A 26,296-nucleotide genomic window follows, 5' to 3' on the forward strand; every position below is an offset into this window, starting at 1 on the left:
GTTTTTGGTCTGTGGGAAGAAACTGGAGTACCCAGAGAAAACCCACGCATGCATGGAGAGAACATGCAAACTCAAAGGTTCCCCGGCCGGGATTCGATTTGGCGAACTTCTCGCTGAGAGGCGGCAGCTCTACCAACTGAACCACAGGGCCGCATCAAGATCACAGCCCGATGATGCCATCAGGACCACATCATCCGCAAATAGGAGAGTTAAAATCTTGGAGCCACCAAATCCGACCCCTTCGCTCCCTTAAAGTTATGAACATAATCTGTGACACCGGGCAGCCTTAGCGGAGTCTGACTCCCATACTGAAGGGGTCTGACCTACTGTTGACAATGTGAACTAGATCCTGACCCATCTGTCTGAAGCAACAGAGCCCCAGTCCCTTACTCTTGGAGCACCCCCTTCAGTGTTCCCCAGGGAACACGGTTGAACACCTTCTCCAAGTCCACAAAACATCTGATGAAGGCCCTGATATGTATTCATTAAATTCTCCGCAAGGCGTAGAGCTCAATCTGCTTGACCGGAGCAATCCCAACAATAACATCAAGAACAACGTCACTGGGAAGTAGATTGTAAGAAAAAACAACAATTATATTTTAATGTCTGTGCATGAATTTATTTTACTCACAATAAATGGAACATGGTAGGCAAAAGACAAGACAGGGCTGCAAAAGGTTGTAAAAGTAGGTGGTACAAATAGGAAACGGGTAAAGGAGCAATTTGCAACTAAATAGGTTCATTAGCAACAGGTTAGTGAGAGGACTGGGTATAAAAAGAAGTAAAGATGGGCAGAGGTTCACCAGTCTGAAAAACTAGAGCAATTTCAGAATAAATTCTCATTTCTAAATGGGAAATTAGGAAGACTTTGAATCTCTGCAGCTCATAATCTCATCAACAGATTAGAATCCATCCATCCATCCATTATCTTCCGCTTATTCCGAAGTCCGGTCTCGGGGGCAGTATTGAGCAGGGAGGTCCAGACATCTCTTTCCACAGCCACCTCTTCCAGTTCTTCTGGGAGGACTCTGAGGTGTTCCCATGCCAACCGAGAGACATAGTCTGGGTTTTAATCTGAGTCTTCCCTGGGGTCTCCTCCCAATCGGACATGCCTGAAGCACCTCCCTGCGAAGGCGCCTAGGAAGCATCCTTACCAGATTCCCAAACCACCTCAATTGGCTCCTCTCGATGTCAAGGAGCAGCAGTTCTACTCCTAATCTCTCCTGATAACTGAACTCCTCACCCTATCTCTAAGGGAGAGTCCAGCTACCCTGCAGAGGAAACTCATTTCAGGCGCATGTACCTGTGATCTCATTCTTTCAGTCACTACCCAGAGCTCATAACCATAGGTGAGGGTAGGAATGTAGACCAACCGGTAAACAGAGCGCTTTGTCTTACAGCTCAGCTGCCTCTTCACCACAATGGACCGGCACAGAGTCTGCAATACTGCTGACACGTCACCAATCCGTCTGTCCATCTCACGTTCCATTCTTCCCTCACTCGTGAACAAAACCCTGAGATACTTGAACTCCTCCACTTGAGGCAGAACCTCACTCTTGACACAAAGAGAGCAGGTTAGAATTAGAATTAGATTTCTGTAGAAATCTCTGAGCTCAAAGGACGAGGCTGCAAGTCGTTACTGGATGGTCATGGTCTTCGGGCCCTCAGTGGGAACTGATTTAAAACAGGTCTGGTTCTGATCTGGACATCACTGCATAGACTCAGGAACACTTCCACAGATCAGTGTCTGTAAACCCAGTTCATCCACAAACACTGCTTAAAGCTCTATCAGGCAAAGTAGAAGCCATATGTGAACCATCCAGAACCGCTGCCATGTTCTCTGGACCAGAGCTCCTTTTAAATGGACTAAGGGGAAGTAGAGAACTGTTCTGTGGTCAGATGGATCCAGATCTAAAATGTATTTAGGAAACCACCATGCTAAGAAGGAGAGAGACGTTCCAGCCTATTTTCAGCCTGCCTCTCTGATGGTATGGGGGTGCATTAGTGCCTCCTGCATGTCGAACTTAAACATTTAGAATATGAAGCTGTTTTGGTTAAACCTTGTTATTGGCACTATCTGCCATCCCATGCAAGATTTTCAAGATCTGTTAGAGCTCGGAGTATGTAGTGGAAATGACTCGCATTGGAGCTCATTGTCTGTTAACGTGATTGAGGTATAGCCATGTTTAGCATTACCTAAGGTTGATTAGATGTTGTAGTAGACCTACAGCAGTTATAGATGTACATCTATTGATTACTTTCTGCAAGTTGCATGGTGGAGTGTCAGAAGAAAGATGGATCAGAAGTTATTTTTTTCTGAATTCATGCAAAAGGTCAGGCATTAGTTTCATTATTTCATTTCCAAAACTCTTGGAAAAATGTGTTGCTTTGAGAACACTATATGCAAGTTAAAGTTTACTCAGAAAAACATTCTGAAAAAAATGTGAGGCACTAATTACCAGCAATTATCCTGGATCTAAGATCCCTGAAGCACAGAGCTGCTGATCCCAATAAACTAAGCAGAAAAAAACAAATGTTGGAACTAAACTGTGTTTTCATACATAAAGCCGACTGGGTCAGATGCTGTTAACAAGGCCTGATTTCAGCACGGGACCATCATCGTTCAGCGTCTGGAGAAGGTGGAGGGACGTATGAGGGGGTTTAATTACGTGCGATGGAAATGAAAGAGAGGCAGGAGTAGCAGGGGAAAGGTTCAGAGATTTGTGTTTAAGTGATTTATTGTCAGCGTAACGACTAATTGCTCACACAAAAGGAAATTCATTGATCCCGATCCAGAAAAACCCTCACAGCTCTATAGAACCTTTTCCCCAATTGGCATGTAACTCGCGGCTCCATCGTGGCTCCAAACGAAGCTAAACCAGCACGTTACCTGTTAATTGCCCACTCTGTTTCTTGCCACCTGCCCTGCAGTGCATTGTGGGAACTGCAAGGTAAAGGATCTCTGCACCGGCTCTACAGAGAGAGAGACCTCATCCACCGGCCTTTGCCTAATTAAGTCCGTCTTCCTCCTCTTGTCTCACTTCAGAGAAATGAGAAATGTGATTCATGTGAGAAAGTCGCGGTGCGATCGCTTCATCAGTTCCTCATCAAACATCAGCTTTAGTTCAGCTGCTTGGTGCAAAAATGTAGAATTACAGAACAAATGAATTAAGAGATGTAGACATCTGAAAAACCTCAAGGCCTGCAGGCTTTACAAGTTTCTTTGGCCTGGAAGAGCCCAGAATGCAACAGAGCAGCAGTCTTCAAACCTAGCGGGTTTAGCTGGCCCCACCTCTGTTACTCTTCACTAACCTTGTGCTGAAGCCTGGAGGTAAATTTCAGCTTTATCTTGAAAAGAGCCAAAGCAAAAACCAGAAAACTGGTGCCAGACCAAGTCTCCATTGACCTGTTTCCACACACCCATATGTTTCACCTACAAATCAACAATAGTTGGAAAAGCTTCTGGCGATTGTGGCTTATGGCTATTTCAATTGATAAAATGGGATGAGATAAATGCCTGAGCTTTTCAAGTGCACCTTGTTGTTTAGAGAGTTTCTGAATTTAAGCTAATTTGTCAAATTCAGATTATATTTTAAAATCTTGGTTGATACACCTTTGAATGTTGCACCAGTGCTACTGGCACTCCTCGCCCTCTCAAGTCTATTCAGAGGTGCTGAAGAAGAGAGTCTGATCGGCTCTTGAAACTTGGAGTTAGAGGAACAATGTGGGTTCCTTCCCAGCCATAGAACACTAGACCTGCTCTTTACCCTCACTAGGGTCCTTGAAGGGTAATGGGAGTTTGCCCAACGAGTCTACATGCAGTCTTTCCCCTACCATTATGCAAGCAGGGCACCTCGCCCCGTCAACAGAACCGAGCACCCTGCCTACCGAACTGACCCCCCCACCCCCCATCAACTGCCAGCACTGATGTAGTGCTAATTTAGCTGCGTGTAATACAGACGCATTAGCTAAAAAGCTGTTTCTCTCACACTCAGTCCCCACCCCTACCCCCTGCTGTTTGTATGGACAGTACAAACAGCATGCAACATGGACGTGTCTCGGTCACCACTGTCTCCAACTCACCCCCACTCCTGTCAACAAAAATCACCAAAGAGATGAGCACCCTGCCAAGGCAAGTAATATAAGGGAAACGCTGATCAGCGACGTCCTGAGCAGTATCACTTAAAGAGCACAGTGCAACAACAAACAAACAAAACAACACAACGCGGCGGCAGCATGAACATTCATCCACGGTACATGCCGAGGCGGAGTCTAAAAAGACGGGACTAATGGAAGGAGGACTGATGAGAGGTGGGGAGACAACAAACCACAGGTCTTTTGAAGAGAACGAGGATTTGTGGTAAAATCCCCCGAAGGAAACGGGTGAGGCGGCGAGGAGGTCCACCGTGAACCGGGAGACCCCCCAGGCCTCACTGGCGGTCTCCACCATTACGCCGCTGGCGCCGTCATTTCTGGACGCTGATTAAAACGTTGCCGAAGGTTAAACCACAAAGAGTCCACATGAAGTGGTTTTCAATTCTCTCACACACATTTACACAAACGATGAAGAAATACGGAGGGTGCAATGTGACAAAATTAAATAAATAAATACATCGCATAAGAAATGTAAATGTCATTAAATAATTAAATGTATCACTTAATTATTAATAATTAAAAGAATAATTAAATGTATTTAATTATTTGCTGCACGAGAGCCGTGAAATACACAGTGACGTAATTAAATGTATTTTTAAATACTATAAAAATTCTTGAAAATGACATTTAATTATTTAATACCACTATTTAAAAAGGGTACATTTATTTATTTAATGGGACATTTAATTAATTAATTAATTAATTAATTGTGTATTTAATAATTTAACTGTATATTTAATGATTTAGTGGTGTATTGAATCATTAAATGATACATTTAATTATTATGTATTTAATTTTGTCACATTCCACCCTCCATATAGATGCCAAAAGCTTTAGACATTAATTTAGCTTGATTTGTTAGAGCTCTAAACATCAGTCGTGGATCAGTCTCAGCTACCACCACACCAAATTTTAGCCGAGTGTAACATCGACTGAATTATAGCCATTTTTGTTTTCTTAAGGTCTCTTGGCTGTTGCGGCCATCTTGAATCCGGTTTAATCCAAATCAGTTATAGGTTATGTTCTGACGGTTTCATTAAATTATGTCTCAGAATCAGAATAAACTTTATCATCACTGTCCTGAGATACAACGAGAATATGTCCGTACAGTCGTCCGAAAGATGGGCGGAGTGCACGTATCTGCTGCTGTGATAGTGCAGTCTTCTTATCTTTTACAGAATACTTTTTTTTTTTTTTACATAGAAAAAGGGACAAAGCCATGAGGAGAGGGTAGTGGCATTACAAAAACATCTCTTCATACCTTGTCCTAACAGGACACGAACATGTTACATATGCATTTGACGACGAGGTGGTCCATGAAGCACTAACAGATAGTCCATTGTCCTGATAAGATGAGATGATGGTCAGTCGGCACAGTTCTGATGAGCCTCCACAGAAGTTGGGGGGGAGGAGGGGTTGCGATAGACGAAGCTTTTTCTTAGTTTACACATTTCCCAGGAGAAATTGATAAGTCGGCCTGTTTTGAAACCAACTAGGGGAGTCAGATTCAGAGAATCCACAATTGTTGATTGATTCAGGCAGACTATTTTTTCTTGTCAGCCTTGATTCTGTACTGATCTGAAATGGTCAGATTAGGGTGCATTCTACTGGTCCGTGCTTACGAGCCTCTTCAAGGTCGTTTTCATGCTGATGAGTCCCAAAACCACAGATGGCCTGCGATTCAAATCACTTCCATCTTACGGTTTAGCTCGTAAATCAGCTGATTTTGAGTCCTCAAAGCACAAACCAAACCTTCACATAGGCAGCAGCCTGACGAGGGTCATATTAGCTGCGGCCATTTTCTTTGTACGTTGATAAACCAGGAACCAAACGATTCCAAAAACAGGAAACGTGTTATCATAAATCCAATTATGTGCAATTTCGGGAGGGAAGAGAAAGCGTGCGCCTCGTTCCAGGGCCAGTGAAGAAAAAAATCTGCTGATTCATGAAATATTTTGCTAACGCACACAAAACTTTGACTCCATTCATTAATGGTGAGGTTTTAACAGATTTAACACAACAAGTTAATGCTCAGATTATGTTTTGGGGATGAGTCTCAGCTATTATTACACAATTTTTTAGCTCAGTATTTATAAATTTGTGTTTAGTTATTGTTATTTTTGTGTTTGCTGGGATTGATCAGCTGTGGCGGCCATTTTTAATACCTTTTTTTTCACTTGTTCTTCTCAATTTCTATGCTTCCTTTATTATTGTCTATTGTTGTCTTTTGTCATCCACTGTGATTATCACTCTCTTAAAATCAGGTCGAGTCCCCGAGGCTCAGTGGGATTAACCTGTATAAATAAAGGTTGAATGAATGAAAAAAAAGTGTAAATGTGTTGCAATGTAAACATTATAATATAGATTTTTTAATATATTTTATTATATTTCAGTCGTTTTAAATGTTGGAAATGGTCCCACGTCATCCAGTGGGCTCTCAGCTTGACTATAGTGATAGAGCTCTGTTACCTAATGCAGATAAGACGCTGACTGCTCATGAGTGCTCCACACAAGCCCCTCTTACAGAAATTTAACGTGCTATAAAAAGACACGATACGCTAGAACTCTCAGAAGACTCTTTTTTTAATATTAACAAACGAGTGGAAAAATCAGCTCTGATTATGAGGCGGTGAATAATGTTGGATAGCAAATAAAAACACTGCACACACAGAAAAAAAAAAAAAGAGTTCATCACAGATACAAAATAAAAACCTCTCCTGGTTCTAATGTTACAAAAACTTGAGGCTATTTTGAACCTCGATGTGCGACGCTCAGTCATGTCCCCATCTACCTACAGCCCCGGTATTTTCTCACCCCCTCCAACTCATCGAGTCACGGCGAGAAACAAATTTGCTGAGTTTCTTGTTAAGCGGAGTCTCTGTTGGGGGGATTTAGTGCACCTTAAGGGAGTCTTTGTTTCCCAGCTGCAACTCTGAGATCCCATCTCGTATTAATTTGTCACGGGGAAGGTGCTGCTGCTACCCTCTGGCTAACTCCGAGCTCTTCATCAGCTGGCGGAGCTATAAGCCTTCATTCTCCAAATGTTTCATAAAGCACCTTCTACACCCTCCACCTCTTACGTCTCCATCTCCCTCCCTCGTCTGTCGACTGAGACAGCTACTCGTCCTCCTGTGGGACAATTAAAACTGAGCTGTGGGAAGTAATAAGCGTGTTAGAAGTGTTGGCGTCTCCTTTGAGCTCGCAGCTCTTGAAGTAGCTGCCGTGTGTTGCGGTGCCACTTCTCGTCAAGGACACGCCGCCTTTTACGGGGGGGGGGGGGGGGGGGGGGGGGGGGGGGGGGGGGGGGGGCGTTTGTAAAGTTACACAGTCAACAGTTAGCAGCAATATTTTGGTTTATCTAGCCTTTCATAAGAAAAAAAAACTAGTTATATTTTCACAGTGTCATTCATACAATTATACATGTCATAGTTCCAAAGACAATATTTAATTTACAAGCTAAATATTTAACGTTCAATTTAAATATTTAGTTAGCAAGCTAAATATTTAGCTCCACACTAAATATTTAGTTTACAAACTAAATGTTTATGTCCAAGATAAATGTTTCGTTTCTAAGCTAAACATTTAATTCCTAAACTAAATATTTAATTTGCTAACTAAATATTTAGCCAAGACCTAAATATTTATTTTCCAAGCTAGGCATTTAATTTCCAAAATTGCTAACTAAATATTTAGCTCAAAACTAAATATTTATTATCCACACTAAACGTTTAATTTCCTAAATAAATGTTTAATTTGTTAACTAAATATTTAATTTCTAGGCTAAACATTTAATTCCTAAACTAAATATTTAATTTGCTAACTAAATATTTAGCTCAGAACTAAATATTTTTTCTTCCAACTAAACATTTAATTTCTAAAATAAATATTTAATTTGCTAACTAAATATTTAACTTTCATGTTAAATATTTAATTTGTAAATTAAACATTTAGCTTGGACATAAACATTTTGTTTGTAAACTAAATATTTAGGGTGGAACTAAATATTTAGCTTGTAAATTAAATATTTAGTTTGAAACTATGACATTTATAAATGTATGAATAGCATGACGAAAATATGACTTTGAATTTTTTTTTTCTTATGAATTAAGAAAAATAAATCAAAATATTGCTGTTAAGTTTTTGACTGTGTAACTTTACAAACGTAATTTGCCTTTCGGCCGCAGCGTCCGATGAGAATAAACGCATCCCGTGTGCAAGCTTCCCCTGTGTTTACGTAGATGTGCTCTTTCATCGCTCGCTCCCTTTCCCTTTGACAGGTGCAAGTGCAATCTCCACGCCAACAGCTGCGTGTACGACAAGGAGAAGCTGAGCTGCGAGTGCGAACACAACACCACCGGGCCCGACTGCGGGCGCTGCAAGAGGAACTACCAGGGCCGAACGTGGAGCGCCGGTTCCTACCTGCCCATCCCCAAAGGCACCGCTAACATCTGTGAGTACGGACAGATCCTCGCTAAAACATGGACCACGGTAGTCTATACTCCAACATCCATCCGCTTTCTTCTCCTAAGACCTCACCGTAGTGTGAGGCTTTTATTTTGTTAAAATCTAAGGAAAGTAGCTGGCAATTTTATGTATGAACTGTAGAAGAGTAAAGTTAGACTCATATGAGTTACCATGGTAACCACACACCTCTCACTCCCTTACCGTAATCTGACTAACCAGGCAGACTGAAACGCAGACTAGAAAGCAAGCCTCACACCATAAGGTGTGTTGAACTGTAGGAAACAGACACTTCTGGTCAACACATGAATGTTCATGTTCCTTGAGTTTTTAGCTTCAAAGACACTTCCTGTTCCTGTTCTGGAAAATAAATGACATTTTCCAAACGGGGAAAACTCAGAATGTGAACACTGATCTACTGACTAAACAAATATTTTTCAGAGATTTTAATGTGTTCATGTATCACTGAGTCCATTCTCAGTGTACACTTGTATACACACTGATTGGCTATGGTGGCTTCTTAGTTTCTGACATTATACTTTTTTGTAAATTGAGAATTATTGCCGTATGAGGCATACTGCAAGGACAAGGATGGAGAAGATCAGGAACGAGATCATCAGAGGTACAGCACAGGTTGAACAACTGGGAGATAAAGTTAGAGAGACCAGATTGAGATGGTTTGGACATGTCCAGAGGAGGGACAGTGGGTATACTGGTAGAAGGGTGTTAGAAATGCAGCTGTCAGGAAAAAGACAAAGAGGAGATCTATGGATGCAGTTAGAGAGGACATGGAGGTAGTTGGAGTGAGGACAGAGTGAGATGGAGGAGGATGACTGACTGTGGAGACCCCTGAAGAGGGAAAAGCCGAAAGAAGAAGAAGAAGAAGCAGAAATAGACTGCAGTATGGGGCAGCACGGTGGACCAGTTGGTAGACCAGCTACCTCTCAGCGAGCAGGTCACCCCAGTTCCAATCCAGGCCGGGGGCCTTTCTGGGTGGAGTTTGCATGTTCTCTCCGTGCACTCCGGTTTCCTCCCACAGACCAAAAACATGCATGTTAGGTTGACTGGTAACTCTGAATTGTCCCTAGATGTGAGTGAGAGTGCAAACTCAGCCCAGAAAGGCCCCCAGCCAGGAGGCAACATCTCCCATCTAACCACTGCACCACGATGCGCAGTTTTAGCAGATTAAATGAGACCTTGTTTCATCCGACCTGATTTCTGCCTGGAGAATGAGCCAAGTGCTGGTTTACAGATTATTTATCATAATTTGAGCCATTAGGTGATTCCATGAGACTCAAGCAGCAACACGAGGCGTCTCTTTCACGCCTGATTAGAAATCACATTTTAGCGGTTCCTTCGTGTTGCCACGTTTCTCGCACCTGCAGAGTCTTTTCAGGAAAGGGAAAAAAAAAAAAAAGACAAGTTAAAAATGGTCATAACTGAAACGGCTCCATGTCTGCAGCTGCCGTCGATCACAGCGGTAAGTTTCATCCGGACAGTTCGGCATCGTTGAAGCGTCTGTTGAAGACGAGACCCGAGCTTCACACCAAGACTCCGAACGAGTCCGAGTTCAGCTGCAGCCGCGGAGAAACGAACCGCGGGAAAACATTTAAGATCCACGGGAGTTCAAGCGAGTCGGCCCGTGACTTTAAATGTTGAGACGTCGAAGGATTTGCATTTTCATCGCTCAGAGGGAATGAGAAATGTCACGTTTGGCTTCTGAATCACTCGTGTAAACAAGTTGTTTTAAACCAACCAATAAATCAAGTCAGCGATGAGACATAAAGACAAATAAACTCACGTAGTTCCAGCTAGTGTTTGATGGTCATCTCTAAAGCCTAACAGTCATGTTGGACTTGGTCTTGTAGAAACACAAGGATCTGGATGGGACCAGTTTCTGTGGCTTTGAGGGGATTGTTGTCCCGTTCTGGTCCGATAGAAGATTCTAGCTGTTCTATATCTTTGCTGGATGGGAGCAGCTTTTTTTTATTTGTAGAGACTGATTTGCATTAAAGGAGCCTTTCAAATGAGTGAGCTGCTCATAGAGGCACTAATGAACCCCTATACTAACAGAGAGGCTGGCTTTTGAACTGTGTGCTGACAACAGGCTGGATGGCCGCTGCAGTAAGGAGGGCGTGGTCTCTGTGGTTTCAGTTGTGCACTTTGCCTCAGTCCTTTTTAAACGAGCTCTGGTCCAGAGAAGATGGCAGCGGCTCTGGATGGTCCACATCTGGCTTCTTCTTTGCCTGGTAGAGCTTTAATTTGTGGATGAACTGGGTTTTTCTGTGGAAGTGTTCCTGAGCCCATGCAGTGATGTCCAGAACAGAACCAGACCTGGTTTTAATGCAGTGGCCCCTATGGGCCAGACCATCCAGTACTGACCTTCAGCCTCGTCCTTTGAATTCAGAGATTTTTACAGATTCTTCTAATCTGTTGATGAGATTATGAGCTGCAGATGAAGGGATAGTTAAAGTGTTGAAGAACTTTATTCTGAAATTGTTCCATTATTTTTAGACAGTTCTAGGCAGACTGGTGAACCTCTGCTCATCTTTACTTCTAAGAGATTTAGCCTCTGAAAAATGTTATTTGAATGTCCAGTCGTCTTTTTGTCGCGTTGCTAATTGACCTCATTAGTGGTAAAATGCTCCTGCAGCTGTTTCTTATTTGTACCACTTACTTTTTAACCTTTTTTTTGCCCTTATTCCAACAAAACTTCAAAAGTTGGAATGGTTTGGCTTACTTCAGCTTTTAGTTATAGATTTACTTTAAGCTTTAGGTACAATTTTACTTATTTGTACCTTCCAGTTTAGCTGATTTTAGCTTTTAGCTACCATTTTACCACTTTCAGCTTTTAAATACCGGTTTCCTAATTTTAGTTTTTAAGCTACACCTTTACCAATTATAGTTTACGCCAATACTTCAACTTATTTTTTTCATTTTTAGCTCGGTAGAGTAGTACTACTGCTAGGATACACTAGAGTAGAAGTACAAAATGGCAGCTTCTGGTACCAAAATGGGGGTACACTATGGTAGAGAATCAAACTGGCCAACACCTGTTGGTATTAAAGGACCAAAAATGAAACAGATGATTCTTTCACCGACTTTTGAACATAAATGATGCCGTATTGGTAACTTCTGGTGTTCCTCAAGGTTTTGTACTCGAACCGGAAACTTGTTTTATTTCACATGCTGCTCCTGATGGACGATTATGAGTTTTAAAGGAATATACTTTCACAAAATGTTCAGGTACATTTAAACGCCTTAAATACTTGAATATTGTCTCGTTCATGCAGCAGCGTGTTTTAGAACCGTCTCCAGTAGGGTTCGCTAATTTAAAACATTTACTGCTTTGTCAACTTGGCCTTTTTGGTACTAGTTTATTTAACCCTCAGCAATTGTTTTGCTAATTACCATATTTTTCAGACTATAAGGTGCACCGGATTATAAGGCGCAATAATCGAAAGAAGTTCATTTTGACAGATTTTTGAGCACCGTGTACTACATAAAATCGTCTCAAGGTCAGTAAGCACAACCAGAATTACCATATTTTCCGCCGTACACATTGCACTGCCCTATAAGTCGCATCAGTCCATATTTGTCTAATAAAGTGGAAAAATTCATAAATATGTTGCTTTGCCGTATACATTGCATTTATTATGCGTCACCTCTGACAACCTGGAAATGTGGGCTGAACCTGGAAATGTGGGCCGGTGTTATGCCAAAAATTGATGGGCTGCCAAATGGTGTCCGCAGGAGCATGCACGGGAGGACTTTAACAAGAATTTAACAAGATTAACACTTAAAAACAATTATTTGTTTGCTTGAAATTATAGCAAAGGTGTGTCTTAGTCTGACATTTACTTGATAAATGTACTTTAATGGTCAAATTAGCTGCATTTCTCTGGGGCGGTGCAGCTTGTTTGACAGTTCCAAGCAGCGAGCATAATGAAGGTGGGTAGATTAAAGCAGGCCGATTGAGTCATTAATTGCTGGTGAAGATGCTCAGTCATCCAAGACTTTGTCAATTCAAAAAAGTTCAAGAAAAAAAGCAATACCGTATAATAAATAAAGTCCAGTTGTTTTTGTCGAACTTTTTTGAATTTGTCATTATAGCCACGTTTACCTATTACATGATACAACGGTGTAGTGGACTAGGCCCATGTCAAAAACTAAGTCTAAGGTCAAAAATCTTGACCTTAAGAACCTTGTGGGACAGGAACTGTCATTTCATTGATTTGAATCCAGAAATGCAGGTTCACCCATTCTGAGACTTTCTCTCTTGAAGATTCAAGTGAAAAGAACACTCTCTGTTTTATTATCATTACTATTTTACAAATGTTGATAATCAAAGTGTCTTAGTTCAAACCATTTTAGATGTTGCAGTGAACTAATCAATTTTATTAACTGTGTAATGATTTTTCTCACGCAAAGTTAGAACTCATGTCAAAGCTGTTACAGAGTAATTATGCCTTTTCTGATTTCTGCTTTTGAATGAGCAAGTGTAAGTTGGTCCAAGGTTGGAGTCAAACGCAAAACAAGTTGTTGGCATGTTTTTAGAATCCTCTCAGACATAAATATAGAGGTTTTTGGCACCTGTTTCTGAAACGCGCCAAAACAAAACTCTCTCTGTCTGTGAGAACATTTCTGATCTTTCCATAACAATTCTTGCTGTCTTCTAACCTCTTACGTCACAAAACACACCCCGTCTGGTCGGTTCTGACCAATGGTAATACTCCCAAAAGTGAACCGGGAAACAGCTCTTTAAAATGTCAGTACTTCCTGGTTTACTCAGTTCTAGTTCTAGTTCTAGTTCTAGTTCTGGTTCTGCTCGAGATCTGTAAACTACACAGTTCAACCAGTTCTGTGAGAGAAGCCCAGTTCTGTGAGAGACGGGATGATCCTGACATGACAACAGAGCTCTTCCGAGGTTCATGGGATTATAACATTTTCCACTGAGGTGAGCGTGTGTCGGACAGTCTCGCCGCTACTCCGGAGGAGTAACAGCATCCTACGGAGACGCTGAAGGGTGCGTTAAACGGAATCTCGCCTGAGACATCTCCAGGTAAAAGAGTCGTTTTCACCACCGAAGTGTACCGTAAGGAAAGCTGAAGAAAGCCCAGAGAGTGCCGTTCTGTTAACACACTCCCTCAAACCCCATCTTTTACTCTTCTTTAACTTCTTTCCCATCTTGAAACTTTTCTCTCAAGTAGAAATTCTTCCAGATATTTTAGAAATGTCTGTGTAAAGTGCTCATCCACATCCGTGTGGGTAAAAGATCATAATTGTACAGTTTCATAAATGTCTGTGGTGAAGCAACGGAAAAATCATGGCCGTATGATTTTTCCTGATTGATTGCTTAAGTTGTTATTTTCATAATTTGCCAAATTAATGTAAATGTTTGATGTTAAACTTTGATTCTGTAAATAAATGACCGCATTCATTTTGATGGGTCAAACATAAATGACGTCTCACGTTTGCATTTCATTAAATTCAATGCACGTTTTATTCAGTTCAGAAAAATGAGGAATCCGCGTTAATTGATGAATATATCTGAGCATCTGTTCATCTACAACGGCATGCCATACTGCTATTACTACTCTGCTGCCATCAAGTGGCTGAAAGTGGTACTGCTCAATATTTTTTTCAGTCAGATTGAATGAAAACGGTCATATCTCAGCCAAAAAATGATTTATAAATATGGAACAAAATCCATAAATATGTCGCTTCGGCCTTTAAGTCACAGGGCACGTAAATTATGCAAAAAAATGTGACTTATAGGCCAAACAATACAGTAATACATAAGGCGCACCGAATTGTAAGGCTCACTGTCGATTTTTGAAAAAAATTAAAGGATTTTAAGTGCGCCTCATAGTCTGAAAAATATGGTAAGCTTTTAATAAAAGTTTTGCTCATTTTAGCTTCTCATTGCAGGGTTTTGTGAACAGATTGAGACACTTTGGACATTTAGTCGCCAACAGCGGCAGCTCTGTGAGATACGGATCTGAGTGATGAGCAGCTTTAAGTTCAAGTGCGCTCACAGCTTCTATCCCACCCCGCCTCTTTATTACTGTGCGGGGGGAGGGCGGACTCAAGGCCGCTGGCCACTGATGACTCCTTCCCCCTCCCTAAGGATCCACGTTATGAGACTTGGAGAGCGTTAGTGAAATCGCCGTTCCCAGAGCTCAGATTGACAGCACATTATTAAAAAAAAGTGACACACAAGAGCTCACACAGACACACTTTCATCACTACACAAGGACACACACTCCGTTAGCCCTTCAAGTGATGAGAAAACAGTCCTGGTATAAAAGGCATTATTATACTTTGTCTTGGAGGAAAATCCATAATGTAATAATGCTGCAGAAATCTATAGGAATGCAAGGTTGTCTACTGAACAGAAAAAACACAAAGTGTTGCTGCTGTGCTGCGATTTACACAACTCTGTTTTATTTTTTGTCTTTCCGTGTTTCCCCTCGAACCAAGCGAGCATACGGCCCCTCCACCGGGACGAATTTGTCAACGATGAAAACGTAATTAAGATTTAATTTCTTTTTACTATGCCCGCCATGTCGTTTGACACGATAAGGGGGGGGGTCGATGAATCATCATCTGGAAGGGGGGGGTGGCGTCTGGGGGTGTTAACGTGTCATCTCATAATGGCGCCGCGTTTGAAGCGCAGAAGAAGAATGAGATTTGAAGAGCGACGGGGAATACAAATGGACGGCAAAAATGGAAGGAGGGGAGGCGGGCATCGCTCTTTGTCACGGCTAACTCGGCCTTCTGGGGTGGCTCTCCCTGCCTCCATCTATATCAGCCCCCCCATCCTGCACACACCCTCCCTCCTCTCACCCTCACTCCTTCTCGTTTCCTTCCTCTGCGGAGACAGACGGAGAGGGATCAGTTGGAGAATTAAGTATGGCAGTTCATTTCGCAGAAGGACTGAAGGATGTGGAGGTAAACAGAAGCAGGCGGGGGGGGGGGGGGGGGGGGGTGCACTGTCCTCTCAAAACTTTATTTTAGACAGTAAACAGTGTACTTTTACACAACGTTATGACATATTTAAAGATAAAATGCGACAAAATGCTCTTTGGTAACTGTGTAATATACACGAATGAACAAAACCAAAGTGATAATAAGAAAATGTTCGTTTTTTTGTGCAGAAATGCAGCGAGCGCTCAATGACAATATCAAAGGGTAAAACTGAGCTGAGGCTAAAATGAGCAGAACCCTAGAAGCTAAACAAGTAGTAGCTGCAATTAGCAAATCAGATGCAAAACTCAAACAGTAGCTTAATAGAGCAAATCAAATACCAAAGCTGAAAGTAGCTAAACTCTACTTCAAATGATCAAATCTGTATGCTTAGCTAAAAAAATGATGCTAAAAGATGCTAAAGTTAACAACAGTTGATCCATGGCTAAAATTATCTGATCAGTAGCTAAAATTAGCAAAACAGATAAAACATTTACAAATAAGTAGCTAAACGCAGCAAAAAAATGAAGCTAAAATTAACAAAATAGTAGCTAAAATGAGCAAAATGTAAGCTAAGCTAAAAGGTATGAACAGATGCTAAAATTAAAACCATTTAGATTGTTGCTAGAATTATGAGCCCAGTAGCTAAAAGTAGCATACAACCTGAAGCTAAAATAAGCAAAAACTAGCTAAAATTAGCTAAACTGCATGCCTAACTAAAAGTTATGAAAGTGATGCTAAATTTTAGATCAGTGACTGTTGCTAAAATTATGAGATCAGTAGCTAAAAGTTGAAAAAAAAACTGAAGCCTAAATTAACAATAGTAGCTAAAATGAGCAAAGTATAAGCTAAGCTAAAAGGTGCAAACAGATGCTAAACTTAAAACCATTTAATTTGTTGCTAGAATTAGGAGCTCAGTAGCTAAAAGTAGCATACAAACTGAAGCTGAAATGAGCAAAACAGTAGCTAAAATTTGATCAACTGCATGCCTAGCTAAAAGTTACAAAAGTGATGCTAAAGTTAAGATCAGTGACTGTTGCTAGAATTATGAGATCAGTAGCTAAAAGTAGCAAAAAAAACCTGAAGCTAAAAGTAGTAAAGCTATGCTAAGCTAAAAGGTACGAAACAGATACTAACGTTAAAAATATTTTAACTCTTGCTAGAATTATGAGATCAGTAGCTAAAAGTAGCATACAAACTGAAGCTAAAATGAGCAGAACAGTAGCTAAAATTCGCTAAACTGCATGCCTAAGTAAAAGTTATGAAAGTGATGCTAAATTTAAGATCAGTGACTGTTGCTAAAATTATGAGATCAGTAGCTAAAAGTAGCAAAAAAAACTGAAGCTAAAAGTAGCAATGCTATGCTAAGCTAAAAGGTACCAAACTGATAAAGTTAAAAATATTTTAACTCTTGCTAGAATTATGAGATCAGTAGCTAAAAGTAGCAAAAAAAAAAAACGAAGAAGCTAAAATAGCAAAACAGTAGCTAAATGTAGCAAACCAGATGTTAAAGTTGCGTACTGAGAATGCAGTGTCTCGGGTCGACAGTGGTTTTCAGCCTGTACAAAATATGTATAAACTGGTCATGTTGGTTTAATGCGGGGGGGTCATTGGCATGGCCTGGTTGTTGAGAGTCTGAAGATGACTCGGCGATGACTGTGGTTATGAAAAGGTCATGGCAAGAACCCAACACAGATGTGTTTCCTGTAGCTGTAAAGTCTCACTGGGCTGCAGCTAGTTGGACAACAGTTGTGAGGGAGTCTCCTGAACGTCTCTCGATTTCCTCTGGGCTTCTCAATTTCCTTGAGCACGTTGCAGAGGTTTGCTCATTTGCTGCTTTAATTTTGATCTTGTTGGTTCACTTTGTGAAACGAAATCTCTTTTGAAAGTCTCATCTTAAACCATGCTGAACCCTTCAGAACGTCTCGAACACGTCTCAAAGGCACATTTTAACACCTGCAAGGGAGTTCTCTGATAAAAAACAACAACACATGCCCAGGTTTGAAAACAATGCAGATGACAAATATTATTTGATTAAAAAAGTGTCTAGATCAGACTATTTTTATTTCTAAAGTGTACTCTACTCGATTAAATTGTAAATGTGGGGACAAAACGTGTCCGCGCAGCCGGCAGGTTGTTCAGTCTCAAACGTTCAGAACTCATCGAGACTGAAACTGACAACTTGCACATTTTCTCAAAGTTCTGAGTCAAGTATGTCTCCAACAGTTACCATGTTAATGTAGTAGAAGCACCGAGCTGCACCTAACAGCCTGAGGGTCATGCTAGCAAGGACATATAAAGCATGGTGAAGCTATGTGACAGAAGGCCTGTTCTTATATTTGGACATCATCAACAGGAGAACTTGACATTGCTTCTCTTTAGATAGCACCTCTGTTAGCCTTCAGTTGTTGAGCTGGGTGCCTTTATTCATGAAAACCTCCAGAAGGTAAATCTGTGATCACCTGCATGATTAAACATTTGACACTGTTTATTGAAAGCACTTAGAAAAAAAAAGGTGAAATGCCCTTTTATAGCTACCGTTTCTGAAAATGGAGTGTTTGTGTGTTTCCTGACAACAGGAGTAGATTACCTTGTCAGCTCGGGATTATCAGACACTCGTTCTGCTTTCGCTGAAACCAGCCTCGGAATTCATGGAGCTGTTTTGATCAAAGCGGGAAAGGGCAGGAACACGAGGCGGATTTATCTGACGTGATTGATCTCCTGCGTACCGAGAGTTGCATCATCATCATCATCCACTCCCACTGCAGTCCACATGAGCCGAACGAGAAGACGACAAATGCAGCCGAGACTTTTAGCTCACGACGTTCACGAAACGTCTTTTGTTCTTTGGTTCACTTATTCATAAAAACAGAAAATTACAACCGGATCCAGTGTGGGACACATTTTCTACTCAAGGGATTATTTATTAAAGGCAGTAACTAATGCTATTACTTTGCCTTCTTCTTCTTTCGGCTTTTCACTCTTCAGGGGTCGCCACACCGAGTCATCCACCTCCACCTCACTCTGTCCTCTGGATCCTCTGTCCTCACTCCAACTACATTCATGTCCTCTCTAACTGCATCCATGTATCTCCTCTTTGGCCTTCCTCTTTTTCCTGGTAACTGCATTTCTAACATCCTTCTACCAATATAACCATGGTCCCTCTGGACATGTCCAAATCATCTCAGTCTGGTCTCCCTAACTTTATCTCCCAGTTGTTCAACCTGTGCTGTACCTCTGATGATCTCATTCCTAATCTTATTCATCCTTGTCACTCCTAAGGAGAACCTCAACATCTTCATTTCTGCCACTTCCAGTTCTGTCTCCTGTCTTTTTGTCAATGCCGCTGTCTCCAGACCATACAACAGAGCTGGTCTCACCACTGTCTTGTAAACTTTTCCTTTGACCTTTGCCGACACCCTTTTGTCACAAATCACTCCTGAAACTTTTCTCCATCCAGCCTGGACTCTCTTTTTCACTTCTTTACCACATTCCTCATTTTCCTGGACAGTGGACCCCAAGTACTTGAAGTCCTGCACCTTTGTGACCTCTGCTCCTTGTAGCCTCACTGTTCCACCAGCCTCCCTCTCATTCACACACATGTACTCTGTCTTACTACGGCTGACTTTCATTCCTCTTCTTTCAAGTGCATACCTCCACCTCTCCAAGTTCTCTTCCACCTGTTCCCTGTTCTCACCACAATTCACAATGTCATCTGCAAACATCATCGTCCATGGGGATTCTTGCCTCATCTGTTAGTCGGTCCATCACCTGAGCAAACAAGAAGGGGCTCAGAGTCGACCCTTGATGCACTCCCACCTCCATCTTGAAGCTATCTGTCACTCCTACAGAACATCTCACCACTGTCCTGCTGTCATCATACATGTCCTGTACCAGTCTAACATACTTTTCTGCCACTCCAGATCTCCTCATGCAACACCACACCTCCTCCCTCGGCACTCTGTTGTATGCTTTTTCTAAATCCACAAAGACACAATGGAGTTCTTTCTGACCCTCTCTGTATTTATCCATCAGCATCCTCAAAGCAAAGATGGCATTTGTGGTGCTCTTTCTTGGCATGAAACCATGCCAAGAAAGAGCTGGAACGCCTCTGCTGCAGCTTCCAGGTAGATGACTTTAAGATCTGCATTCTGCCGACTTAGTTTTGAGTTTGTTACTGATTTCTGCTATATTTCTTGGCAAATCCGCTCCTATTCTCATCAATTCGGTTCGGCTATAGTTCACACGCATAAATCGTGCGGAGTCAGGCACATAGTCAATATCAAAACTTCTAAAAACTGGGATTGTACCGGGAGCCTGTGAAGCTGCAACTACTCTGAGCGCGGCCATCTTGGGCAATCATACTGTGTTAAACGTCAGTGAAAAAAGGTGTGTTTTTAGGATAGATTTAACAACAGGAAGTAAAGTGGCCTGTTTAATGCTGAGAGGCAGATTGTTCCAAAGTTTAGGGCCCATGACTGAAAAAGCTCGATCTCCTCTGAGGTTCAACCTGGCATTTGGTACAACCAAAAGAAGCTCAGATGATCTCAGCGCCCGAGAAGGAACATATGGTTGAAGTAGATCAGAGAGGTATACAGGTGCAAGGCCATTAATGCACATATATCAACAGGAGATTTTTAAAATAAATTCTGATTCGTACAGGGAGCCAGTGAAGGGAAGGCAAAACTGGTGAAATATGATCAAACTTACGAGTTCCTGTTAAGAGCCGAGCTGCAGCATTTTGTACGAGCTGGAGACATGAAAGGGACACCAGACTGACCCCAACATAACCCATTATATTTATGACAGGTTATGAATTCTTGGGTAATGTCAAGTTGGCATGACAAAGTCAGTCTTATTAACACCCCTTCAGATAAAGTGTTACCGTGCTTTACAGTTATCTAGCCAGGTTGTAATGAAGGCATGGACGACTTTTTCAAGGTCAGATCTGGTCAACACGGACTTAAGCTTTGCTATCTGCCTTAACTAGAAGAAGTTTTTTTTACAACAGAGTTAATTTATTTATTAAACTTAAAGTCAACGTCTAAACCCACCCCAAGATTTGTAACAGACTGCTTAAGAAAAAGCTGGAGAGAGTCAAGATTTATAAGATCAGAGACAGCAGCAGACCTAGAGCTAAACAAAAAGGACTTCAGTTTTCTGATCGCTGAAACTTAAAAAGTTTGCAGCCATTCATGCCTTAATGTCATCAAGGCATTTTAACAGAGGGTGAATTGTGCATGAACTATTTGGTTTTAAGAGCAGATAAATATGACAATCATCAGCATAGCAATGAAACTAAAGACCATGTTTCCTCAGGATAGACCCCAAGGGGAGCAGATACAATGAAAACAGAAGGAGTCCAAGAATATAGCCTTGCGGGACCCGCAGGAAAGAGGCACTGAAGCATGTGCATATCCTAGACTAGTTCTGCAAGCTGTGTATTTTTTTAAAAAAGTGCAAAACTGAACCTCGCTGGTCACCTGATTTGAAACATTTTGATTTGACTGAGCCTGGAGGTGAAAACTGAACTGTTTTCTTTTTTCTAATCACCGTCTGGCCTTCAACAGGTGAGATCCTTGTTTAAATAGGGTTTTCAGATCCTGAGTTTTGTGAAAGTTGCCTCCTCAGTGGGTTTTCTCGACAGATTTACAGCTCAGCCGTGTTTTCAGTCGGTCCATATGCCTCAGCATCCTCCCCAGCCTGTCTCACACACAACACCCACTCATTTTAGGCTTTTATTTACTTTTTCAACCGTTTTTTGGATTTTTGTTTGAACTTCCCATTCTGCTCCTCAGTAAAAACACTGTCAGTTGTTTCTGCGTGGTGTCAATCTGTCTCTCTTTCTGCTTCTCTTCCCCATTATCTCGTCCTCCTCCACCCATCCTTGCACCTCTTCTTTTTTTTTCCCCTCTCAAGCTAACATATGCTTTTTCTCCCCCGCAACACCCCCAACCACCCCCAGAGAACAAGCTTGTTTACACGTTCTTCTCCACGTCTCAGCTGTGTGCAGCTGTGACGGTAATCTTTCTTTCAAATATTTGTTTCTTCCATCTTAGAGATGTTTCTTTCCCTCCCCTCTCATTGCCACCATATTCCTCATTCTCTCCCTCTCTTTAACTTCCCAACTAGCTTCTGGGTACTTTAAGTCTTGCCACCTACAATTCAGATCTACACGTTGAGACACAGACGGAAAGACGGGTACTCCAGCGAGTCAAACCCTAATTTTGCTCCTGAGGAATTCAATCTGCTGGCGCGCTGTGCGGTTGGGTTTTTGGCAGGCCTTGCCGCTGCTAACCAGTTAGCAATGCCTGTCACCATCACAGGGCTCCGTACCGCCAAAGAGCTCCAGATGATGATGGATTGCTCCGAAATGATGGCGGCCAGGGAAAGTAATTACCAACTTTGCCTGGGGTGGAAATTCAGCAGATAAGCCCCCCTTTCTAAGCAAACAGGTGAGACGCGCTGAAGGTCAGAGCCGAATGAGGACTGACAGAAGCAACGTGACGATGCCTGCAGTCGTACGACCGCAGTCCAACTTCTGCTCAATGTTCCTGGCAGGAGAAGCTCAGCTGGATCAGGAGGTCTGCTCGTTCTGCTCAGGTGCATTCAGAGAATAAATGACAAACGGACCTTTGTGGGAGAAGGTGTAAACGCCTAATGCCCCCAGTAACACATTCCTGATCATTTATTGGAACGGTTTAACTGGAAACACGTCCTATGCCGATGTCCCCGTCGCTGAGGGATTTGAATAGTGAATGTTTGTTGCTTTCAAAATTAGTGTTTTTCTGAACTGGAATTGAACAGAGAATGCAAGTAAACTTTAATGTTTTTGGTGCAAGATATTCAAGTGGGGAGGAGTTATACTCTGTCACAGGATGAACGACTGGGGGATAAAGTTAGAGGCCAGACTGAGATGGTTTGGACATGTCCAGAGGAGGGACAGTGGGTATATTGGTAGGATGTTAGAAATACAGCTGCCAGGAGAAAGACAAAGAGGAGATATATGGATGCAGTTAGAGAGGACATGGAGGTCGTTGGAGTGAGGACAGAGATGGAGGAGCATGACTCGCTCTTGAGACCCCTGAAGAGGGAAAAGCCTAAAGAAGAAAAGGAGTTAAACTGTGTAGAAGAACAGAGGTGATTTTCTTGTCTTTTTTCTTGTCTGAGGCAGCACAAAGTGACAAATTCTGGCGAGTGGAGGGAGCAATTTTATCCACCACCAGGCACAGTGGCAGAGGCAGGGGGTGGCCAATTCAATTCAATTCAATTCAATTCAAAAATACTTTATTAAGCCCAGAGGGAAATTATAAGTTGTGGTAACATCATCCTGGTTTCATTAAAGAGTTGTTATAGATGCTGATGGCTGTGGGCAGGAAGGATCTCTTGTAGCGGTCTGTCCTACAACGGATCTGAAGAAGCCTCTGACTGAAGACTGACTGTTGTATGACAGTCTGATGAAGAGGATGTTGAGGGTTGTCTATAATGGTGGCAGTGACCACTATAGATTAAACTTTGGCCACCATCATTTGACTTAACTATACTTTTAAGCAACATAAATACTGTGCAATATAAAAACTAGAAAACATAATTTCCTCAAATGATGGTGGTCGAGTTTCATATAAATATGGCGGTGGCCATCTTGAATTTTGACATGGCCACCCAATTTTTGATAGTGACATTTCTTACGTCGAGAAGAAGCCACACACCAAAGTGGAAGTTGGACGGTTGCTTATTTTTCACCAGATCACTTGAGGAAACGATACTTTTAAATAATATAAATACTAGAACGCATATTTTCTTACAATAATCGGGATGGCCAGTTTACTTATATATACATATATGGTGGTGGCCATCTTGGATTTTGATGTAGCTACCCAATTTTTTATATTGACCTTTCTTACACCTAAATTCAGCCACACGTTAAAAAAAAAGTCAGTAACCTCACTTGTTTTTTCAAATTATTCTCACAATATGTTTGGACAAACGAAGGGTAATTCCAATTAGTTTTCTTCGCTCCATGACGCCAGACAATAAAGGTCCATCATTCCTTGAAGAAATGCGTATCGCCCACCATATTTTATGTTTTACGGTCATCTCACGTTGTAGCCACTTTGGTCGAAGCTTGGAAACATCTTCCTCCGTTTCCCCTCATTTGCATCTGAAGCTCTGGAGCCGCGCTGCTTTGTGAAGTCAGATTTATTGAAAACCAGTTGTGTGTGTAAGTGACCCTGCACACTCACATCTAAAATGCAGTGAATCACACCCCCTGCCCCACCCCCCCTCCAGAGATCATGTTTGCTTCCCCAGCCTTGATCCCTGATCGCGGCACATGAAAATCAATGGAGCGCTCCGTCAACATAAGCAGCTCCTGATGCTCTTCCTGTGCGATAGGATGGAATTAGATTGCAGCCACGGCCTCTAATGGCTCGGCCGGGCAGGTGGAGGGGATTGGAACGGACGCTGATTGAAAATTAATCGAATGACCCGACATGAGATCTGTGGCTCTGCTGAAGCCCCACAGGTTGTTCATACCGCGCTGAATAATTGTGCTGACAGGCCACCGGTGCTCCGGAGCCTGACCTGGAGGGATAGGTTAAACTCAAAGACCACCTTGACAGTGGGGGGTGGGGGGATTCTTGTTTGTAAAACACCTGATTTATACTTCAGATGCTTCATGTCGGTACGACGAGGGATAAGGATGTGTCACAGACTTTGATCAGAGTCAGAGTCAGAGTTTCTTTATTGTCATTCGCACCTCATGTGGTACATGTGGTGGAGCGAAATTATGTACGCAGGGTCCCAGTTACATCCAACAATAAAATGTATAAGAAAAACAGTAATAACATCTAAGATATGAACTAAGAAAAACATCAACTAAATATACACTAAGCACTCATAACATAAAACATTGAACATCACCACAAACATGAACATGAGTCTGTGAGCAGATGTGCACGCATGAACACATCAACATTGAAACAGATCAGCAGCAACATGAAACAGATCAGCAGCAACATGATATGGTTTTTCACAGTGATTATTCTAGTTAGAGATTCATGAGTCTAACAGCCTCAGGGTAGAAGCTGTTCCTCAGTCTAGTGGTTCTACACTTAATGCTCCTTAACCTCCTTCCTGAGGGGAGTGGGGCAAAAAGTGTGTGTGCTGGGTGGGTGGGGTCCTTCATGATGCAGGTGGCCCTCTTCCTGCATCTGGAGGTGTAGATGTCTGTGATGGTGGGGAGACTGATTCCAACAGATTTCTGTGCAGCCTTCACCACTCTCTGCAAAGCTTTTCTTTCTGCAGCTGTGCAGCCTCCATGCCACACATTGATGCTCGAGCACAGGATGCTCTCCACTGCACACCTGTAGAAGGAGGTGAGGACTGAGCTTCCCAGACCAGCTCGCCTCAGCCGTCTGAGGAAGTAGAGTCTCTGATGAGCTTTCTTGATCAGGCTGGTGGTGTTGTTGCTCCAGCTGAGGTTGTCATTCATGTGTACACCCAAGTACTTGTAGCTGGAGACCACTTCCACCGCAGATCCTCTTATGTTCAGGGGGGTGTAGGTGTTTTTGTTCCTTCTGAAGTCCACAATCATCTCCTTTGTCTTCTTCACATTGATGTGAAGATTATTCTCTCTGCACCAGCTCTCCAGGTGTTCCACCTCCTGCCTGTAGCTGGACTCATCATTGTTTGTGATGCATCCCACCACCGCTGTATCATCTGCAAACTTTACAATGTGACAGCCTGGATGGGTAGCTGCACAATCATATGTGAGCAGAGTAAACAGGAGGGGGCTCAACACACATCCCTGAGGAGAGCCAGTGCTGAGGGTTATGGTGGAGGAGGAGAGGTTGTGGATCCTCACTAACTGTGGTCTGTTTGTTAAAAAGTCTAGTACCCAGTTGCAGATGGAGGGGCTTAGTCCTAGTGTGGATAGTTTGTCCATCAGGGTTTGGGGGATCATGGTGTTGAAGGCGGATGTGAAGTCCACAAAGAGCATACGGACGTAAGAGTTTTTCTGCTCCAGGTGGTTGAGTGCAGTGTGGACCACAGAGGAGATTGCATCCTCTGTTGATCGGTTCTCACGGTATGCGTACTGATGAGGGTCCTCGTTGATGTTGATGGTTGTTTTGATGTGAGTCATGACCAGTTTTTCGAAGCATTTAGCGACTATCGGGGTGAGGGCCACTGGCCGATAGTCATTCAGACCAGTCACTGTAGAGCTTTTTGGGACTGGGATGATGGTGGCAGTCTTCAGGCAGGTGGGAACTGTCTCCTTGATGCATCACGTATGGAAACTCTTTAATTAATGTTACAAACAGATTAAAATTTCAATTATCATTTTAATAACCTTTACTTCACCATTGATTTTGGATTAAACAGCATGACTTTCATTTCAGTTTCAAGTGGGCCATGTATGAAAATTACAAGTGCTTTCAGGGCAGATGAAGGCAACAGATTAAGTTTTTGTGTATGAGAGTGGCATTATTTATTTACAGCCAAGTCACAACAGAAGTCGTCTCAGGACACTGAACAGAAACATTTGTATATAAAAGTAATAAGTTATTATTTTTCTGAGGAGCAGACTGCTTTGAGTTTAACTCAATCGCAGAACTCTCATCTTGAGCGAGCATGAAGGCGACCGTGGAAAGGAAAAACTCCCTCATGAGGAAGAAACCTTCAGCAGAACCAGGCTCAGGACAATCCGCTT

The 26,296-nt window shown here is 42.2% G+C and overlaps 1 protein-coding gene across 3 annotated transcripts in view; it reads left to right on the forward strand.

Moving 5' to 3' along the window:
• The window catches only part of ntng1a (netrin g1a), a 141,952-nt gene that overhangs the window by 82,918 nt on the left and 32,738 nt on the right, over positions 1-26,296 (forward strand). For all 3 annotated transcript variants that reach the window (XM_037693786.1, XM_037693788.1, XM_037693787.1), the window contains exon 3: positions 8,433-8,605. In XM_037693786.1, coding sequence (XP_037549714.1) covers positions 8,433-8,605 — 173 coding nt within the window. The remainder of the gene's footprint in view (positions 1-8,432; positions 8,606-26,296) is intronic.

Source organism: Nematolebias whitei, chromosome 20 (genome assembly GCF_014905685.2).
Source record: "Nematolebias whitei isolate Nwh7 chromosome 20, NemWhi1, whole genome shotgun sequence".
Taxonomy (NCBI): domain Eukaryota; kingdom Metazoa; phylum Chordata; class Actinopteri; order Cyprinodontiformes; family Rivulidae; genus Nematolebias; species Nematolebias whitei.